The sequence below is a fragment of the Sparus aurata genome, chromosome 5 (genome assembly GCF_900880675.1).
Source record: "Sparus aurata chromosome 5, fSpaAur1.1, whole genome shotgun sequence".
Lineage (NCBI taxonomy): Eukaryota > Metazoa > Chordata > Actinopteri > Spariformes > Sparidae > Sparus > Sparus aurata.
The window spans coordinates 29782928-29802856 of NC_044191.1; the positions used below are offsets into that span (position 1 = coordinate 29782928).

Here is a 19929-nt window from a genome sequence, read left to right on the forward strand (position 1 = left end):
AATTACAGTTGCGCTTGTTTTTTCAAGTGTGTTTATTCTGTAAAGGAGTGGTTTGAAATGAAGAATATTCTTGTAAAATAGGAGTTAAATGTTAAAAATTATTGGTTGCAATTAGGAAGTGCAATGTCAGCAATTGCACTTGTTTTAATAAATAAATACAGATTTTAAAAGCATGCAGGATCTGTGTAAATATATTATTAATCTGTGGTTAGAAGGACTCGAAACTCAAACCGCAGGACTTGGGACTTGCCTGTCTTGACTCGGGACTTGAGGGCAAAGACTCGAGACTTACTTATGACTTGCAAAACAACGACATGGTCCCACCTCAGGTGTATACCCCACATTTGAATTCTGAAATGTTTACTTGACTGTACAAAGGCAATCACGCTAAGGTATTCTTGTTACTGACGTAGTGATACGTACGTATAAGGTACATAGTGACTTTTAACCAAATTTCAAGTAGTTTTCCAGCCTCACACAAACCAAGCTGTGACGGCACAATGGGAGCGTGCCTATGTTCCCACATTTCTAAGATTTTTTTCCCAAAATTAAGCCCTTTGTTCCCATATTTCCTTAGGGTTAGGGGTTAGGGTTCCCTTAACCCCTAACCCTAACCATTAAATTGAAGGGAAATGTAGGAACACAAGACCTTATTTTTAGGGGGCCTAATTTTCAGTGAAAAAAAAAAAATTTCTTAGAAATGTGGGACTATTGGGCTGTGGGAACATTGGGCTGACCTCGGCACAACAACACCTTTCTGTTGAGCTGAATCAGTCATCTTGTTCTGGGAACAGTGATATAAGTCATTAACGGAGTCGCTGGTAATCAACCTGTTCAGTCATGTTTGTGTGAGGATGTGTTGCAAAAACTGCATTCACCAAAGATAGACTCCCTGATCCCCATAGTATGACACATATCATGTTGTTATATTTCTGTTTCTACGCTGTCACTGTGTCATGTTTTTATGCTTATTTTCATACATTAGCCAATGAGAACATCTAATTCAGAAGGATAAACACACTCTAAAAAATTATCCCACACCAGAAGCTGAGTACAATGTAGTGCATTTGAAGCAAGACTCGTTCAAAGCGGCGTAACCTCTGTGTATGTTTCTGTATAAATTATGCTAATTTGACGAGCGTGATCGCTACTTTCTCGGGTAATTTTGCTGATGAGAAACATGCCTCTCCGCCGTCCGCCACAATTAATGTAGCAGAGCGCGTCTATTCGTCTGCACACATTTGTCAGGGATTCTCCTGTTTAATTTCTCGCACTGCACCGAGACACGTCCATGTAATTATGTGTCAACGAGCAATTAAAGCGTCAATTAATGTTCGTTAAGCAGGGAGCATGTCATGGAGAACAGCGATTAGGCACAATGGTCACATAAATGTTGAAGTTGCTTGATGATCTATCTATCTATCTATCTATCTATCTATCTAATCTTCACTTCCACTTGTTTTCTTCTCCTTCTCCAGCTCTCCAATCCTTCATCCGTGCTCTTACCAGCGTCATCTTTTCTAATCATTTTTTCCGAGTGCCTCTGTGAATCCTTCCAAACTCCACTTTCAATCAATATGTTTCTACCTTTTTTTTTTTTTTTCTCTCAATCCACCTCCATATGCATCCTTTATCCCAGCGGCCTCCCTCCCAACCTCTGTCCCTCTTCCTTTGTGTGGTCTTTTGGAGTGCTGCTGGATGACAACCCCGTCCCCATCATTCAGCTTCTCTCTCCTCCTCTTCATCCCCCTCTTCTTTGGTTGAAGTGGTGCTACATGACAATCCAATATCCACCAGCCTCAGCCTCCTGCTACTCACCCTTCTTCCTCCTCTCTGTTTTTTTTTCTTTGTGTTTCCCACTTTTACTCCACCTATCCACCTTTTCTCTGTCTGACCTTCTCGTCTTCATTCGTATCTCTGTGCTGCTGCAGAGAAGGAAACATAAAAGCATAAATAAAAACACGAGGATGTGATTTCTCATAATCAGTGTGGGCACTATAACTTTAATGCACAAGTGCAATATTAATAGATAATGAAATTCTATGCAATGTGCAAGATTTCAGAATGTATTTTTAATAATATTGTTATCTATATGATTTGTAGTGTGTTCTTTTTTATAGCCTTTATTATTTTTTTTTTATTTATTTTATTTTTTCCTTCACTTATTGCCTTTCTTTGTGTATTTCATTATAAACTGAGAGATACAAACAAGAATGTCAATGTACCTGTGCAGATAGCAATAAACATCTAATCTGATCTAATCTAATCTAAGTCTTTTTTTCCCTTATTCATGTATATGCACAGTGTATATATATATATATATATATATATATATATATATATATATTTTAAATTATTTATATTTTCTTTATTGAAGTTTTTTTTTTTTTTTTTTTTTTTGTAATGTGGTATTTGTTGAATTTTCCCAAATTACATTTTACTAAATTTCATTTTTTGGAATGAAAAATAAATAAGAGGATGCAAAGAAACCTTAAACAGACTCTTCCTCAGATCATATCTTAGAAAAAATGTTTTCATTAATTAAGGTTTTTACGGATAATTACATGGAAAGTAAAAAAAAATATATATATATATAAATGTTATATGTATACAGGTTTAGGGAGTAACAGCATACATGTAACGGGATTACATAATTAGAATACAAACAAAACTGTGTATCCGTTAAAGTTACTGAAAGAAGATTTACGTAGATCACAGATTCATTCAGGCAAAGAATCAAATTATTCAAGTGAAATCGAAAAAGTGTGTAGAAAGACTAAATAAAAGTGACTGTCCTGTTAACGAAACTAAACGGAAAGTAATCAAGGTACTTACTTTATTATTGTGATACCTGGATGAGGTCACTACATGTATTTAGTAACTGACTCAGAATAAATTTTTAAAGTAACTCTCCCAAACTTGAGTGTACGAGTGTATATCGGGTGATACGTGTGTTTCCAAAGATCTAAGTTATAGTGGGAACGTTTGCTTTTTTCCCTCCCATGTCTCGTCTACAGATATTTGGCAGTGCCTGTGAAAATGTTACATTTTATATAGAAAGGACATTCAGTGCTTAGTTAATTACTGTAATGTTCAGAAAACATTATTTCAATATTACTTTACGTACGTTATCTAGACTTGTACAATTTCTTTGTAACCCACACACATTCTTTTTAAAGAAAAGGAACCTAAATGTGTCAGTGTTTTGACCTTTGAGGTAATAAAAACAGACAATTTGTCACCACTGTTTCTAGTTTAAACTTTAACAGCCTGATAAGTTAAGATGTGCAAGAATAACCAACAAATCATTGCAGTGAAAGTATAAAATCTTACAGTCTCACACACAAATATGTATATTATTTTTATAATGTTACTGTCCTGCCTTTATTTCAGTCACTAAGATTATTTCCATACATTAGCCAATGAGAATGTGTAGAATTCAAAAGGTCCCTTGTTTGTAGCAGCAAAAGAATAAATATATTAATCAAGCAACATCTTTGAGCTGATGACACTTAAATCCTCCTTTTTATATAGCAGCTCAATCTTCTAAGGTCACATTTTATTGACGTTAGAATTAAAATAAGCACACGTCGTTTTCTTCATTTCTTTTTTTTATTTTCAAAGGGGACACATGGTAACATGGAGCCTAAAAATGTCCAATGTGACAGCATCTGATGGCTGAGTCTAATGTTCCCTCTCTGTGGGTGTGTGAAATTCACACATATGAACACACCTCCTGCCCACCGAGAAGGGAGCCATCTGACCTTTAGCTCCCGGTGGATTTAATGAAGACGCTGTCATTTGCCGTCTCCGTGACTGCGTGCTCGTCTCACACATGCAGATGTTGGGAGTGGACACTCTTGATTCCTTCCTCATTGTCTGGTGGGTGTTGAGGATATAATTTCTGTCACTGTCATGAGACATTTAATTTTTACTTTACTCGATCGGCCTGCCAGCAAGGCCAGTGTGACTGACTGGTCTGTGGTGGCCTGATGAATCTGACATGCACTTTTGCATGTGTTGCTGAGGTGGAAAAGGAAGACACCAGTGACATCCAGTGGTGAGTAATTCAGATTTTTACTCATTACTAAATTACTCGGTCCTTTCAGGCAAGGCAGAGAAAAATGGTGTGTGGTAAAGGTCGATACAGTGTGTTGCTGGTTTTCACTCTCTTTTTTTCATAGAACACATATTCTATACTTGCATATCACACAATATAAAGGAGTTGCATTAATTGTGGACATTGTCTATAACATGGAGGAAAATTACAGTTGTACCCAAATGGGAAACAACAATTAATACATACAATAATCAAATGAGACAACAGCTGCCAAAAGGCAAAAACAATAAAATAAAATGAATCTCAGTGAAAACAGATATCTACAAAGTAATGTAAATTAATTCAAAACATGTAATGATATATATAACATTAAATAAGTGACTGTATAATTATTCACCCCCTTCAAGTCAGTATTTAGCAGGTGCACCTTTGACTGTATCACAGCACTGAGTCTGTGAGGATAGGTTTCAATCAGCCTTGCACATCTGGACGCTGCAATTTTACTCCATTCTTCTTAGTAAAACTGCTCAAGCTCTGTCAGCTCTGCCCTTTTCAAGCCCAAAAACAAATTTTGAGACTTTGACTCGGCCACTGCAGAACATTCACCTTGTTGTCTTTAACTCATTTCTGTGTAGCTTTCGCTGTATGCTATACCTTCTCCCAAGTTGTAGTTCTCTTGCAGACTGAATCAGGTTATATCAGTAACTTTACCCTCTACCTTGTCCAGTCCTCCAGGACCTGCAGCTGAGAAGAGTCCCCACAGCATAATGCTGCCACCACCATGCCTGACGGTGGGGATGGTGTGTTTGTGGTGGTGTGCAGTGTTTGGTGTTCGCCACACATAGCGTTTAGTCTGATGGCCACAAAGCTCCATTTTTGTTTCACCAGACCAAAGAACCATCTTCCAGTTGACCTTCAGAGTCTCCCACTTGCCTTTGGATGAACTGTAGTTGAGATATACTGAGTTTCCTTGAACAGTAGCTTTCTCTTTGCCAATCTCCCATAAAGCTTTGACTGGTGAAGAACCTGGGCAACAGTTGTTGTGTGCAGAGTCTCTCCGGTCTCAGCTGCTGAAAGCTTTTAACTCCTACAGAGTAGTCATAAGTGTCTTGGTGGTCTTCCTCACTAGTCTTCATTTTGCGTGGTCACGTGCCGTATAATATCTTTACTTTTACACAAGCAGGACTTTTGGATTTACAACACTGCTGTAAGAGCTCATTAGATCATTTTTAAACACTTACATACTCACGGGTAGTTTGTGAAATGACCTCCAGGGAACACAAAGCTTTACCCATTCTATAATAATTAATCATAATCTATTTGTTGATTATATTTTTCATGATTATTCTGGCTGCAGTTAACGAGTTACTAAAGGTATCTAAAAGATGTAGTGGAGTAAAAAGTACCATATTTTCTATTTTTTGGATTTAAATGCAGTAGAAAAGTTATGCTTAAGGTACAACAGTACTTTAGTGCAAGTATCACAAAAACTAAATGAGTAAACATACTTAATTACTTCGGCCAGTGTAAACAGACAAACAATGCAACAAAAAGGAACAACTTCATTGGAAATGTCGTATATACATTACAGATAAAAAACATGTTTTTGTTCACAGTGATTCAAAGCACGGCGCTGCAGTTGAAGTGTGTGGGGGGTGTGAGTGAGCAGCAGGATTGCAAACTGCTCTGACTGAATCCTCCTCCGATCGTCACGTTCAGAGGCTCATACACCGTCACACTGCAAATAAAAACAAACACACACACACACACACACACACTGAATCACAGCATCACTCTTGTTTATCAGCTGTTCTGTGACGCTGATGTATTTATAACAGAGACAAAAATATCACCGCGGCGAGGTGAGAGATGCTCAGTACAGAAGCCCTGAACAGTCGTGGGTCAAACATGTTATTTCACCTGTTATATAGTTGTGTGCAGCAGGTGAGCAGTTGTGGGCTGCTGGTCGAACCGGTGTTGTTGATGTGTGTGCTCAGGAAGTGGGGACACTGAAGATCAGGGATGTACAACATACCTAGGAACCCAGAGAGCAGAAAATCTCACAAGTGACAGGATAAATATATTGTGTATATCTGATAAAAGGACATTGTAGGACACGTTGCAAACATCGCTATCAAGATAATAATAAACTGGCAATAGATACATTTCAGGATGCACAGTGTAATGGCATAAAGGAAACCTGTCTGCATGTAAGACATTGTTTTCCCCGGTTGCTATCCCCAGGTAACAGAAATAACTGTTTGTACTCTCCACTGCAAAAGATAAAGAACCCTGTTGATGACGGAGGCAAAGAAGGTGTGGAGGAAGAGTGAACAGCTGGGCATCACTCAATGGAGAGCACCACATGTTTCCCTTTACCAGTGGGACCCGAGACGTTTATTTCCACAGTAAGAAACAAAACTTGCCCACTCATCAATACAACTGCTTTTTCATTGCACCAAAATCATGGTTTCTTCTTCTTCTTTGTTTTTTTGCTTTGGACGGTAGCCGGGCTGGTAATGGTAGCCATGTTGCTGGCGCCAACAATAATCCAACAGGGAAACGCGACAGTAGGAGGGAAGAATTTGAAAAGTTGTCTGTTTCTGCTTTAAAAGCGTTTTTTTTTTTTTTTTAACTAACAGCAGTACCAGATTTAGTTCCAGTTAACCATCAAAATGTCACCAAAAGAGAAGCAGAATGTCTCCTAGGAGACCTAAAACAGATGCTGTAGGAAGGTGGGGGAACTTTTACCATGTGTGAGCCCATTATCTCACAATGTGACCATAGTTTAAGACTTATATTAGATATTAAGTATGGTAATTTAACATTTTACGAGGATGAATAAAATGATGGAGGCAAAGAAGGGTAGACGGTTCACCTGCAATACAAGCTGTCATGAAACAGGAGACGCTGCCTGCAATCAGCGCTCTGAGGCCACAGCTGGAGATGTCAGCCCGTCTCTCTGGAGCCATGGCCGCTGCGAAGCAAAGAGAGAACAACTATAAGCCATAAAACAGCCACAGGCACCTGACAACAATGCTGAGACTACAAGAGACAAAGCAGTTCATTCATTCATTATGAAATAAGCGCATAAAATATAATCCGGTTTTATGTGTACTAATTAAAAAACAACAACAAATTGAAAGTCATGATTCTCTTACCTGTGTTTGAAAAAAGGTAGAATTTTACGATAAAGAAATCAAAGGTAAAATCATTCTGTTCGCTTTTTGTATCCACATTTCATTTGGCTTGCAACTATGTAATTAACACTTTCTACTTACTTTCAGTCCTTTTTTTGTTTTTTTAAAGACAAGTTTGTGGAGTTTGAAGGAAATTTCAGTTCAAAGCGCATTCATCAAGGACTCAACCCATTTATATTACATGTCAAGGGTTTTAGAAATTATGAAAGTCAAACCATTTCATCTTGTTTCAAGTAGCCACAATTGCTACGCTGGAGTCTTTTCATATTCAACACTTTCTTTCTTTTATAGCTAATTTGACAACTACTACTTTCAGATCCTGACCTTGCATTTCTCATATCTTTGGTCTTTGAGAAGAAAAAACGTATTTCTACATCATCCAGGGAGGCTTTTGTTGACTATACAAGGTCTTTTTTAGTGCCACACTTCTTTTGGCATCTGTTACTTGACACGTTGACAGTTGCGATGAGCGCATTCATTCAAGTTCTGGAAATTTGCTGATGTTATTTGTGTTTTAGAATTGGGGCTGGATATCTGAGTTCCCTTTTGTTTTCCAGGCTATAAGGCAGCCACAGGCTAAATAAAACAGGCTTAACTTCTCATTCAGCCCACACAGCAACTTGTCTAAATGTAACAGATGGATTCCTCATCACTTACTCCCACTCTCGCCAGTCAAAAGAAAAAAAAAAAAACTCTTGAGTTTTCATCCTGTTTATTTCTACAGTACACGTGTGGCAGAGATGAGATCTCCTGTGACTGTGCTTTGTTTAAAACCTTGTTTGGTTTTTATATTTTGGTTGATTATGTGCTGAATTGTAATGATGATATCTTTACTTAATCAGTTTTCACTACCAAACTTTTGCAGCATATGGTGCCAGCCAGCAACTTTCTGCACTTTAATTTTCCTCTTCGTCTCTCAGATGTTACTGCTAACAGCTCGAGAGGTGGCACTCACACAGCGATCCCACCAGCATCCCCAGGGAGGAGAAGTTGGAGAATCCACACAAAGCATAGGTTGCAATGGTTTCAGAGTGGACCTAAAAAAGGAAACAGTGGAAAACTCTTTAAAACCAACTTTGACGTCTGTATTCAGTGATACTTGTCACTGTTTCCTAAGTCATATGTAGCTGTTGAAGGCAAAAACACTGTGAGATGGTTAATTTCCAACATTATATACCAATTTCAGTATTTGATCGTTTTAAGTAATGTAACTTGTGTCATGCAAGGACTTGGCACATAAGCAATGCTCTTAGTCTTCTCAGATGGTGCACACCACTATCTTTATTTTAAGGTTTGAAGTTCAAGGTTACTTCATTTCTAACCCACATATACATTTGTTGTATCAATGGGAGTTTCAGCATTCAGAGCAATACAAGTTCAGAGGACACCAAAACAAAAAAACAACGGCCTGAGCGAAGGAGCTGAACTTCACTATTTAAAGGATGGGAACAGTCCTAAAATTAGAGCTCGCCTTACTCTTCCGCTGCGAAGAAAAATAGATCTGATAGGTTGAGTTGAGACTCACCTTTTTCTTGCTCGCCCACTTGATATTGATTAATAGAGTTTCCTAAGACACCTTCCTCAGGATGATTTAAAGCAACATTATGTAACGCTTGACAAATTGTGACAAACCTTGGATTTGTATTTACAACAGTGGCGTCGCACTCTGAAACTGTGGGTGGTGCTCAATCACATAAAGTGCCAACTTCTACACAATGTTGCTTTAAATACCATTTACATACCTCCATTATTTGGGGGTGATGGATACCTCAAAGCTTCTGGGAGTAAAACGTTTAAATAATGGCGTAGTTACGTATCATCGGGAGAGAAAGAAAATAAAGAATTACATAAAGAGAATATGTCTTTTTGGTGATCTGACTGTGACATTTTCATCCTACTGCCATTTGCCGTTCAGTCTTTTGTTGTCGTTTTTCAATTATGCATGAAGATATATTATGTTGTCTGCTAATACTAACTGCTCATACTTGACCACATTTTACTATAAAGCCACTCTCACCGCTGTATTTAGCCTTGAGGTCTGACTAACGTGCATTTCTTCCCTTATAAAACATTTCCAGAGCAGATATTTTAAAAGGTTTAAAACCTGCATTGTTTCCATTCATGTTTTCTTACTAACAGTCTTTTCCTTCCATTCCTTTTGCTGCAGGATTTCCGTGTTTACTTGTGAGAGTACACGATTGCATTCCTGTTGGATGTGCAACAAATTGCTCCTCGAGGAAAATAAAGATTACCTTGAACCTTGAACCACGTTCATCCTAATGTTCATGCATGAGAGCAGACAAATTGGTACCCGAACATACCAATATAGCTCCAAAGAACTGCTCCACAAAGAAATAATATAGTTTTTTTAATTCGTGCTCCTAGGGCCCAGTTTTGCATGTTTTAGATGTCTCCCTTCTGTCTGCTTCAACACATCGAATTCAAGTGATCAGCTCATCAAGTTCAGCTGAAGCCTGATAACGGCCCATTTATTTGGATCAGGTATGTTTCCTCAGCTACTCATTTATATCTAACCCGTTAAAAATCAAGTGTGAGAACACACTATATGATGAGTGGGACTCACAGAAATAAACTGCTTTAAGTTGTTCACATATTCTGGCCCTCCCGCTTTCCGCCTCTTGATTAACTCCGACAATCTCTGATAGGCCACAAATTCATTGAGAAATGTCTTTTTGCCGATCAGCTCAGCAACCAGGAAACTGTCCTCCCAGGAAACACCCATCATGAAGGAGAGAGGCATGAACACATAAGAGCAGATAAGCTGTAGACGAGACAGAGACATGAATGAGTCAGTGTTAGTGTTTGTTTTAGAGGAGCATTGGTGTATAAATGCTGCAGTGACAGGTGGTAGCATTACTGAGAAGCTGAGCTGTGGGCAGTCCAACATCCCGCCCAGCCAGGACAGAGTGGCATCAAAGAAGGCCAGCAGAGCCAGGAAGGCAATGAGGTTGACAACAACGTTGGCCACTAAACTCACAGCACAAGATGCACCATGGGATACTGCCTCTAACACGTTTGTACACGCTCTGAGGAAAAAAACCGAAGTTTGAAGGGTTATAAAACGTTCAATCTTAAGAACAGAATCTTATAAAAATAGACCGTATCATCTGCATACTGGTGTTGATGAGTTAATGTGATTTGAAATATTGACAGTTAAGCTTAAGCCAACGCAAATAAACCAAACATTTATTAAATAGACAACATTTGATTCATGGTCAGGTCTTTGCCACAGTTTGTATTGTGTATGCATGTGTTTACTATGTTTGTTTATTCTGTCATCTCCTACCCTGCATCCATTTTGAGATCCTGCCTGGCTGTAACTCTTGAGGTCTCCATTTCAGGCCAGAAAGTCTTGGCTATGGCGAGGGAGGCTGGGGCGGACATCACCGATGCCGCCAACAAGTGTGTTGCCTCAACCTCAAAACAGAGGAAGACATACATTTAGTGGTCAATCATTCAATTCCTGAAAGAGCTGTTAAAGTCCTGTGTACTCACTCAGGTGAGAGTCAAGGTCAGTGAAGAGTCTGTTAAAGGGAAACTCCACCAATTTTACACATTAAAACTTTGTTAACAGGTCGTGGGGAGTGTGTGAAAAAGTACAAAAAGCCTTTAGTTGCTTGTGAGGAAGATACATCTAATAAATGTGCTCAACTGATGTCATTTGGTGGCCAAGTTGCTTTGTAGAATAAAGAGTGAATACAAAGGCAATATCTATGATTCTGCTCCATCGTTTTTGATAATTTGATCATATAATAATGTTATAGGAGTGCAATGCTAGATCAGTGGACTGTTTATTAAAAAATCTGCCGTCTACGTTGCATAATCTTCAGGCTTTATTTTGAACAATGTTCTTGTTTTCTTGTATCATTTCATGCTTATTCTTATTCCTATGGTTTAGAGATTTAATCTCCAAATCAAATGTCTTTGCTTGACATTGCGCTCGTTGTTATAACAATTGCAAAAAAAACAACAAAGTTCATTGTGTGTTTGGTTAACCACACATGCTCTACAGTCACACCACTGATATTCCCAACCTAGTGTTGAAATGGTCACCAAAGAGCAATTTTTTGATGAAATAAAGCCGCAAACTGGACCTTCATCTTTCATATTTATCATTTCCTTAAATGAATTCTTAAATACAGGCTTAACTGTGATAACCTCAGGTATAAACCGTCCTCCTCTGCATCCGCCTCCTCACCCCGAAGGAGATGTAGGCTCCTAAAATGGTACCAGAGATGCCAGCCAAACCTCCTGTCATCACAGCATGGATCTCAGAGCGAGTTAGCTCAGCGATGTATGGGGCAATCAAGAGAGGAGCCTCTGTCTGGAAGAGAGAGATCAGGTTGATATGGGAATAGTGGATTTGGAGAATAATAATACTAATGATAATTGTATCCACCACTGAGTTGTTTGTTTGTTGTTTACTCTCTAAACTGTTATTTACCTGTCCCAAGAATATATTTCCAGCTGCAGTCATTGATTCGGTTGGAGACGTTCCCATTGTAACCTGCATTATGAATCCAATCTGAGGAATAAATGAAACCAATTAATAACCAAAGTGTGCACCCCCGTTGTGTCTTGAGAAGTCACAATTTGTCTGATAAATGGTTTGAATAGTTGATTTGGCTTCAAATACTCCTGTGTGTATTTTATCCTTCAACTACCTCACCTTGCAAATGAGCCAGGGCATGAAGCCAGTGTAGTAGAGGATGGAGATGACGGCGCTTAAGAAAACCAATATAGGCATCACCTAGAGAGAGTACGTGGTAATCATCATCATCATCATCATCATCATCACCCCTATACCTTTGATTGTGACAGAATCCAGATTACTAGCAGCAGCAATAAACTTCAATTGTTGTGGCACTTTTCCTCAGTTTTTCAGACTTTCCCTTTTTTATTTTGGCGAGTACAGTCGATCGTTGTTACATTTTCTCTTATCATATTTTTCATTTTACGTGGGTCACCTGCCAACATAATCTAGATTATCACCCTCATTTTTGTCCTTTATTTTTGCCACTGCTACCATTTCCCTGTTGCCTCAGTCTCGTCTGTATGCATCATGCTGCTGTGCGTCATACCTTGAAGACGAAGAAGTGGTCCGTGTAACTGGCTCCAAACACAAACTCTGACCCGGAGTTTGTGTATGACATGAAAATCTGCATGGAGGAGATTTTGATTTGTCAGAACCAGAAAAAAAAAAGACTGGAACCGATTGTTTTTTTTAAATACAAAACTTAAAAAATGAAGTAAAGAATCAGAAGTTATGTTTGTAAATGTTTCAGAACTACCAAAGCCCTAAACAGTCATGGGTCAAAAAGAATATCTCCTCTGTTTTCCCATGACAACCAGTTGAATTATCATGAAGGAATAAAAAATGTTGTTTTTCCCAAGATAATGACATGATTATGATTCATAAGACTGGACCATTACATACAAACTGCTCTGTGGGCTGGGTGCGAGGAGTTTCAAAGTAAAACCATATGAACCTTTATTAATTTTAGAGATCAAAATTATTTTTATGTACCCATTAATACTGGCAAAAATATAATTATATTCTAGCAGAAATTGATTGTATGCTTGCTTGGCATTCTGATTTAGTAAACATTAAGCAGTAAGTAATGAGAGGGAACAACCTTTTCTTTTCTTGTGATAACAGAGTCAATTAGCCCGTTATATCTGCATAACAAAGATCTCAAGAAAATGATCTCGTTATCTCGGGAAAACAACATTTATTTTTTAGAGGAAATGATGTGTTTGGCTGCTAGCTGTTCAGGACTTCTGTATTCACTAACGGAATTTAACCAAAAACAACAGATTACAAGAACAACAAAGGAAAGGAGGGAGAAAAAGGAAGTAAACAAGGAAGAAAACAGAAGAGAGAAATGGAAAAAAACAAGGAAGAAGAAATCAAGGAAACAATTAAGAAGAAAACTTTCTTAACTCCAGCCAGGTCATAACATTCATTCTGTTGCACTTCTACACCCCCTGCTGTTCCCCCACCACTCGCTCACCTGCTTCCCATTTTCCCTAATCAGCCTGGAACCATACAGTACTCTGGTTCATTTCACTAGGTTTCCATCTGATTGTCTATTTTGTATCCCCTCTAGCTTTCCAGTCTCATTTATTCCTTCCTGAGCCCTTGTCTGTTTCAAAGTCTGATGGCTCTTTGCTGACTCCGTCCCTGCTTTCATTGTGCCTCCGCTGATTGACTTCCTAGTTTTGACCTCTCCTTTTTTACTGGATTAAAGATGTTTTTTGTCTGTTCTGTGCAATGCTCATTACAAAAAACAAGAAATCAAGGACACAAAACAAGCACAAGCCTCTGAACAAAATATATATTTGTCTGTACGTAACCTCTGCTTGTTTTCCGAGCCACTGCAGTCCCCCTAGGCCAAATGTGGTCCTGAGGATCAGCAGACCAAAGATAAACTGTAGCCCAATCCCCCAAAGTAGAGTTCGCCAAGACCACTGCAAAACACATGTAAAAACACGTGTATATACATGATCAAAGATTTATTTGTCAGTGTGTGTGTGTGTGTGTGTGTTTGTGTGTATCCCTTACCCTGAATGGGTGTTTTGAGAACAGCATCATTAAGAAGATTAAAAGCAGCAAACCAAAGAAGGACACAAGCTGTCTGGTTCCTTGCCGGGCCGTGTCCAGTGCTAACCAACACACCACGGCCGCCAGCAGCAGCGCGTACATGATCCTGCAGAGGACGAAACACAGATGAGGCGAGGGGAGGAAGGACGGGACGGAAGTGGAGAAAGGCAGAGAGCGTCTGGACATCTGTCACATATCGGCAATAAGACAGCATGTGGTGGAGAAGTTGCAGGGTGACAAACTTTCCTCATGTACTCAGCTGCTGCGAGGATTAGACTGTGCTGACAGCCGCTCAGTCGACGAGATCTCAAAGATGGTGCCAGTTAGCAGTCGGCTTGGAGGAGCTTTATCAGCCTCATATATATTTGAGCAGCTATATACAATTAGAGCTGCTTTAAAATGCTTTGTCTGGCTTATGCAACTTCAACTTTTTTTTTTTATCACCCTGAAGGAAGTTTAGTTTGCAGACAGAAATAAAACATACTGAAGGTCACGCTAAAGAGGAAGCATGTAAGAATTGGCCACCTGTTGAATTCATACCCAAAATAACAAGGGGAGAGCGTCACCAGACTAACCGCTAACTGCTGCCTAAAGATGGCTCATTTGCGAACAAATCAGTTTGAAGGGACGACTCTTTAACGCTAACAAACTGACCTGATTCCACGTTTCACTTCTCCCTCATTCGTTCTTTCGCTCTCACAGACGAGTCGCTGTGTTGTTCACTGTTTAGTTATCAGAGTGGTGAAGAGGACTGAGAGCCAGCCAATCGTATGCTGAGTCTAAGACACTGTCGTCGAATTTTAGCCATTGAGAAACAGGAAAGCATAGCAACCGTTTCCATGAAAAAAAAAACAACCATTTCATTTCTTTCGTAGCTCATCGTTCTCGTTCAGTCAGTCAGTCACTCTTGGCTTAGTGAGCGAGCGTGAATATACACATTATCCATTGTTGTGTTGTCTAGAAGTACATATAATCATGAAGTTGCAGCTATGTATTGGCCTTGAACTACAGTGTTATGTTGAAACAATATGAAAGATTCTCCTGCCGAACTGAATCTCGACATCGAACGATGAAATCCACCTCTACTGCTGCCAGCTGTGGTTGCCGTTAGTTGAGCAGAGTGAGCCAGACAGAAAAACAGGTCACTTTAGGTCACTTTTCAAAATAACACGTTGCATATATTAATGATAAATCCTTCCATCCTAAAAGTTTTCCACATTTTACAACGGTTTAAAGATTTCTTCGGATTTTCTTACCCACTGTTGTTTTTTTCAAAATCTTCATTAGTATATTTCTCTTTTAAGCTTGCATTCTAAATTAAAGATGCAATATGTACTTCACTAACATCAACAGAATGTGAAGGAATGATAGTTTTGACATTATGATCTCTATATATTGTTTTACAAAGCGAAATAAGCATGCTGACCAGCTCGCCCCGGCTAGTTACGTACCCTACTCACCTCACACAGAAGTCAAGGAGAAATGGCAAAATCAACACAGCCTGAGCAAATCAACAACATCCGGCAGGCATGGCTCTCTGCTTTTGAAACGCTGCCAGTGGGCTATGAAGTCGCACTGGGGGACGGAACAAAATAGCGGCGCACACGGCAGGTAACAAAGAATGATTATATAGAGCTGAAATTAACTGCATAATAGAGAGACGGAGTTGGCCTTTAATGGCTGCAGGAATAAAAGAAGACTTCGTTTCAAGCATCTTGCGGACGGAGGCCTGAAGGAATGAGAGGTGGGTGAGAATCTTTAACCCCACGGTCACATCTTTATTAACCTAATTTGTTTAATGCTTGTTATATTGCTATAATATGCGTTATGTCTACATTGTGTCTTTGCCTCACCTTTTGTTTTTTTCTCGGGGGTTACTGCCTCTTAAGTGCCCTTGAGCTACTGCAATTACCTTACTTAATGTGCGCTGTGGCACACTCGGCACTTCCTCTCACACTTTGCCATCAACTGCTCTTGTTTCCTTTTATGCTGCCCTGTTTGAATTCAGTACTCATGCTGGTTTGAACAATGAATTTCGTCAGTCTGAGGACTTGTCGTTGCCAGGAGACCGGAAAAAAACACTCAAACTTCCTGAACTTAAATTATATACATTAGTTCAAGCTACCAAGGAGGATTTGGTCAAAGGCTCTCTCCTAACTTGGATTAAGACGGTATGGGTCCTGTGAGGTTATATGAATACTTTTAATCTTGCTGTATCTGTGTTTTGTTTCATCTCTCTTCTGATTTCCTGTCTTCTATTACACATAATAAAAGTACTGAACACTTTGGATAGTATAAACTGTTCATAGTGTCCATTATTCTTTACAGATCCTTTGTATTTATGGACTCTTTAGATGTTATATAGCTATTAAAAAACCTCAAACTGTAAATTCACCTTATTCTTATACTGTTACTGCAATAATACTAATTTAGACAGATAATTGATGAATATGGGATGTATAACTATAGCGACCTCTACTTCTCAATTAGTTGTATCGTGCTGGCCTAAAAATGAAATAAATGAATAAGTGAATACATGATTAAATACATAAATATATAAATCAGACAGGCTCTTGTGCATACTGAAAACCAGTTATGATGCTATTACACTGCATCCTTCCTAATTTTCCACCCTGTTAATATTAATCGAACTGAACAACAAGTAGATTTCATGAATGTCAAATGTGCGGTTTCTGAAATGTATAAAGTCTTTGAACATTATATGTTATGAAAAGTGTAAACGTAGGGGTAAGACTTGAGAATTTGTGCGTTGAAAATGTTGTGCACGTTCTTCTCTCAAGCGAAAACAGGAAACGAGGAGAGAGAGGGAAAAAAAAGAGTCATCGATCACACTTACTCACTTGTGCACAAACAACATTTGAGCAGCATCTCATTCTCACCATCTCATCCGAAACCAGCATCTGCTGAGAAGATCTCTGATTGGATAGAGCTCCTCCCACATCCGGTCTCCATAGCGTTCCATCAACCAATCCCAGACCAGGAAGAATACTGTGAGCAGGAAGATGACCAGCAGCCCGACGGCCCGGTGGAAGTTCAGGACACACGCTGCTATCACTATGGCAGTGGAGCCTGGAGCACATTTAGAATTCAAATTAATTATATTCCACTGTGCTGGCTTCAGTTGACATCGGTGAATTATTCTAGTAAATGTCTTATTTGCTGCTTCATAGTCTCAGGTTAGAAATACAGGATAATGTTCATATTGAGCTTGAATATGAAACCTAAACACAACCTCAAAATACAAACCTGACTTATATAAACCAGTGTCTCTACACAGTTCTCTCACTCTTTTGTACTGAAGACAAACACTACCAATAAATCAAATACAACAAGGATTCATCTTACCCATGAGGAGGTCTTGTGTGTTAAAAGGTTAATTTCACATTTAAAACTTGTTTTTATATTTAGCTTCCTCGTCTTAAGTCTTCCAACGATACAGCGTGCATTGATCTGTGAGTGTGAATGTCCTCTGACTTATGAAAACTGAATTAGAACAAGAATGCACAATTTTAATTGCAGTCTGTTTATATGAACAGCAGCATAAGCTGTCCTGAGAATGATGCAGTTCAATATTTAGCACTGATTTGATTAACAAATAATGAGTTAGTGGTTGAGGAACACAAAAAACATTGTCCTCATGATATATCTCAAAGTTGGTATGAGGGTGTATTTGTTTCTTTGGCTGAGCCAACGGTCTGAAAAATTGAAGTTTTCGTCTTCAGAGGTGCTGAAAATGTACAAAACCTCTCACAGCGGTGGGACCTGTAAAGATGGTGCAATTTTCTGAAAAGCAGACGTATCTCTAAAATATTTATAAAAAAGGACAAAGGGGTCTCTATCGGACTGACAATGCAACATAATGTGTTTCGTGAGGCATATCCAGCTGTATGTTGTGTTATTACCTTCGGATCAATACAGTATTGATCACTCCATACCACTAATTGCTGCATCAGCAAATGCATCAGTGTGTGTGTGTGCAGTCTGATAAGTATTGTGATAAGCACACACACATTTTCAACATGTGTTCTGTGTTAACAATTGCTAATTAGAAAATGTTCTGTCTCTTTTTCTCTGTCTTTTACACACACACACACACACACACACACACACACACACACACACACACACACACACACACACACACACACACACACAATGTCAATACGCTCCGAGGCACAGAGCAGCTCCGCTATAACCAGCGCAGCTAGTTTGCAAAGACAAACTTAACAGCCCTTCACAAGGCGCCCTCACGCAGACGGAAAGTCCTCAAGCAAGAATAGTAAAATTGATTTTTCACTATAGGTAGATGTGGAAATTTTAATCCTGTGTGGCTGCAAAAATCAAAAGTACCGAACAAAGAAAAATCAATTGTACAAGAACAGAGGACACACACTTTACTCCAGTAAACTGAGAACATGATGAGAGGCTCCTTCATGCTGCACATTTAAGGAGGGAGCTATATGCTGATGCTCAGGTTCATAGTAACACACTGTTCAGCATGTGGAGGCCAGACAGAGAGCTGTAGCCATTTAGAGGTTACACTTTAACAGATGCTAACAGAGATACTCTACCTGCTGCTAAAATCAGGTGTATAATCAGGCGGATTTGTTCTCTGTGCTCTGCCAAACAGCTCTGGAATGCCTCCATTTTCTTCTCCAGCAAGCTGGGCACACATTAAAAGAGGTGGGGGGTGGGAGAGATAAGAGGGTTAGATAAGGAGAGGGGACATAAATGTTACATCAAAGGGGGACGAGAGGACGGCTGCTGATGAAGAGGAAACAAAGAGAAAAGACCTGACTGAGAACGAGAACAAGACAACCTTGTGTTCTGTCGCTCTGTGTTTCTGTGCGCGTCGTCTGCGTCATCAGAAGGACTGTCCACATCAATGTGTATCTGATGCTGCTCCTGTCACACACACACACACACACACACACACACACGATGATATGACGATTAATAACATTACAACAGGTTGCTTGCACAGTTTCACGTAAATCTAAATAGGAGACCTTTTTATTCCTGTGTTCATGTGTCTCAGTTTGTAGAGGTGTCTCTGTGTGTACATGTCTCTTTGCATACATGTCTGTGTGTGTTCAGGTGTGTCTGAAGGTCTGAAACAAACTTGCGTGTCCCACTGAGACTAAAAACACATACCGACAAACTGCACCATGTTTCTTTGCAATAATTCAGAAAATGTGTTATAACTCGATTTCCCAAAACTATTTCATGAAACTATTTGAATCGTCTTAAATGAGTGACCTTCTGGACTGCAGGGATTCTGAAATGTTTCCGGTTTTCCTTTTTTTTTTTTTTTTTACAAATACTGTCATTCAAGAATACCTTGAGAAACGAAGTCTCCATTCAGCTCACATGTTTTGCTTACCTCTGACTCAAAGGCCACATTGTCTTTCCCAGTTTTTTGACTCTTCTTCTCTCTCTCCTTCAGCTCCATTCTTTTTGCTGCTCGTGGAAATTCAAACTCTGTCCGGGCTGCTGCGAGTGTTTTTTTTTAAAGACACCTGTCCTGTTCTTTTCCCCTCCCATCCGCCCTCCTTCTGTTCATCTATGTCCCTCCCTTTTTTCCTTCCTGCTCTTCTCTGTTAGTTTTCAGGATAAGGTGGATAATCCTGTCGTCAAATGTGTGACAATTTCCAATATTTTCTTTCTTTCTTTCTGTCTTTCTCTTCTTCTTTCTTTCTTTCTTTCTTTCATTAAAACACACACATTGATTATAATCTCTGTTTGGCTAATGTCTAACTGTCATCAGGTTAAAGGTCATTAAGGGATTAGCTCAACACACACTCACACACACACACACACACACACACACACACACACACACACACAAATGTGAATTAAAGTATGTAGTCGAGTCATGCAGGGGGGGGGATTCAGTTGCAAACAGGAATTTGTTTGGCACAAAGTATCCAAAACTGGACCACACACCAGTCAGAATGACGCGGATCATTCACTTGTTCTATCATTCTGTAATTTCCTTTCACCCCTCCACAGCCCTGAAGATC

At 39.2% G+C, this 19929-nt stretch overlaps 1 protein-coding gene across 1 annotated transcript; it reads right to left on the bottom strand.

Moving 5' to 3' along the window:
* Window positions 1-4058: 4058 nt before the first annotated feature.
* On the bottom strand, window positions 4059-19361 carry LOC115581234 (solute carrier family 28 member 3-like). The gene is made up of 17 exons (XM_030416137.1): window positions 19290-19361; window positions 18726-18811; window positions 18478-18569; window positions 16786-16975; window positions 13847-13991; window positions 13639-13752; window positions 12363-12440; window positions 11951-12031; window positions 11726-11806; window positions 11480-11605; window positions 10568-10698; window positions 10139-10307; window positions 9845-10042; window positions 8216-8297; window positions 6939-7037; window positions 5981-6095; window positions 4059-5798 (listed from the first exon to the last, which is right to left on the bottom strand). The coding sequence occupies exons 1-17, from the start codon at window positions 19356-19358 to the stop codon at window positions 5681-5683; spliced, it is 1974 nt and encodes a 657-aa protein (XP_030271997.1). The 5' UTR covers window positions 19359-19361; the 3' UTR covers window positions 4059-5680.
* Window positions 19362-19929: the final 568 nt, after the last annotated feature.

What these genes read in the sequence shown, in the direction of transcription:
- LOC115581234 (XM_030416137.1), bottom strand. Translation starts at nt 19,358, where the DNA reads ATGGAGCTGAAGGAGAGAGAGAAGAAGAGTCAAAAAACTGGGAAAGAC. An exon ending in ACAGAGCGACAGAACACAAG is followed by an intron (nt 18,570 to 18,725) that starts GTTGTCTTGTTC and finishes ATGTGTGCCCAG; the next exon opens with CTTGCTGGAGAAGAAAATGG. An exon ending in CATGACAGCTTGTATTGCAG is followed by an intron (nt 6,096 to 6,938) that starts GTGAACCGTCTA and finishes CTGGGTTCCTAG; the next exon opens with GTATGTTGTACATCCCTGAT.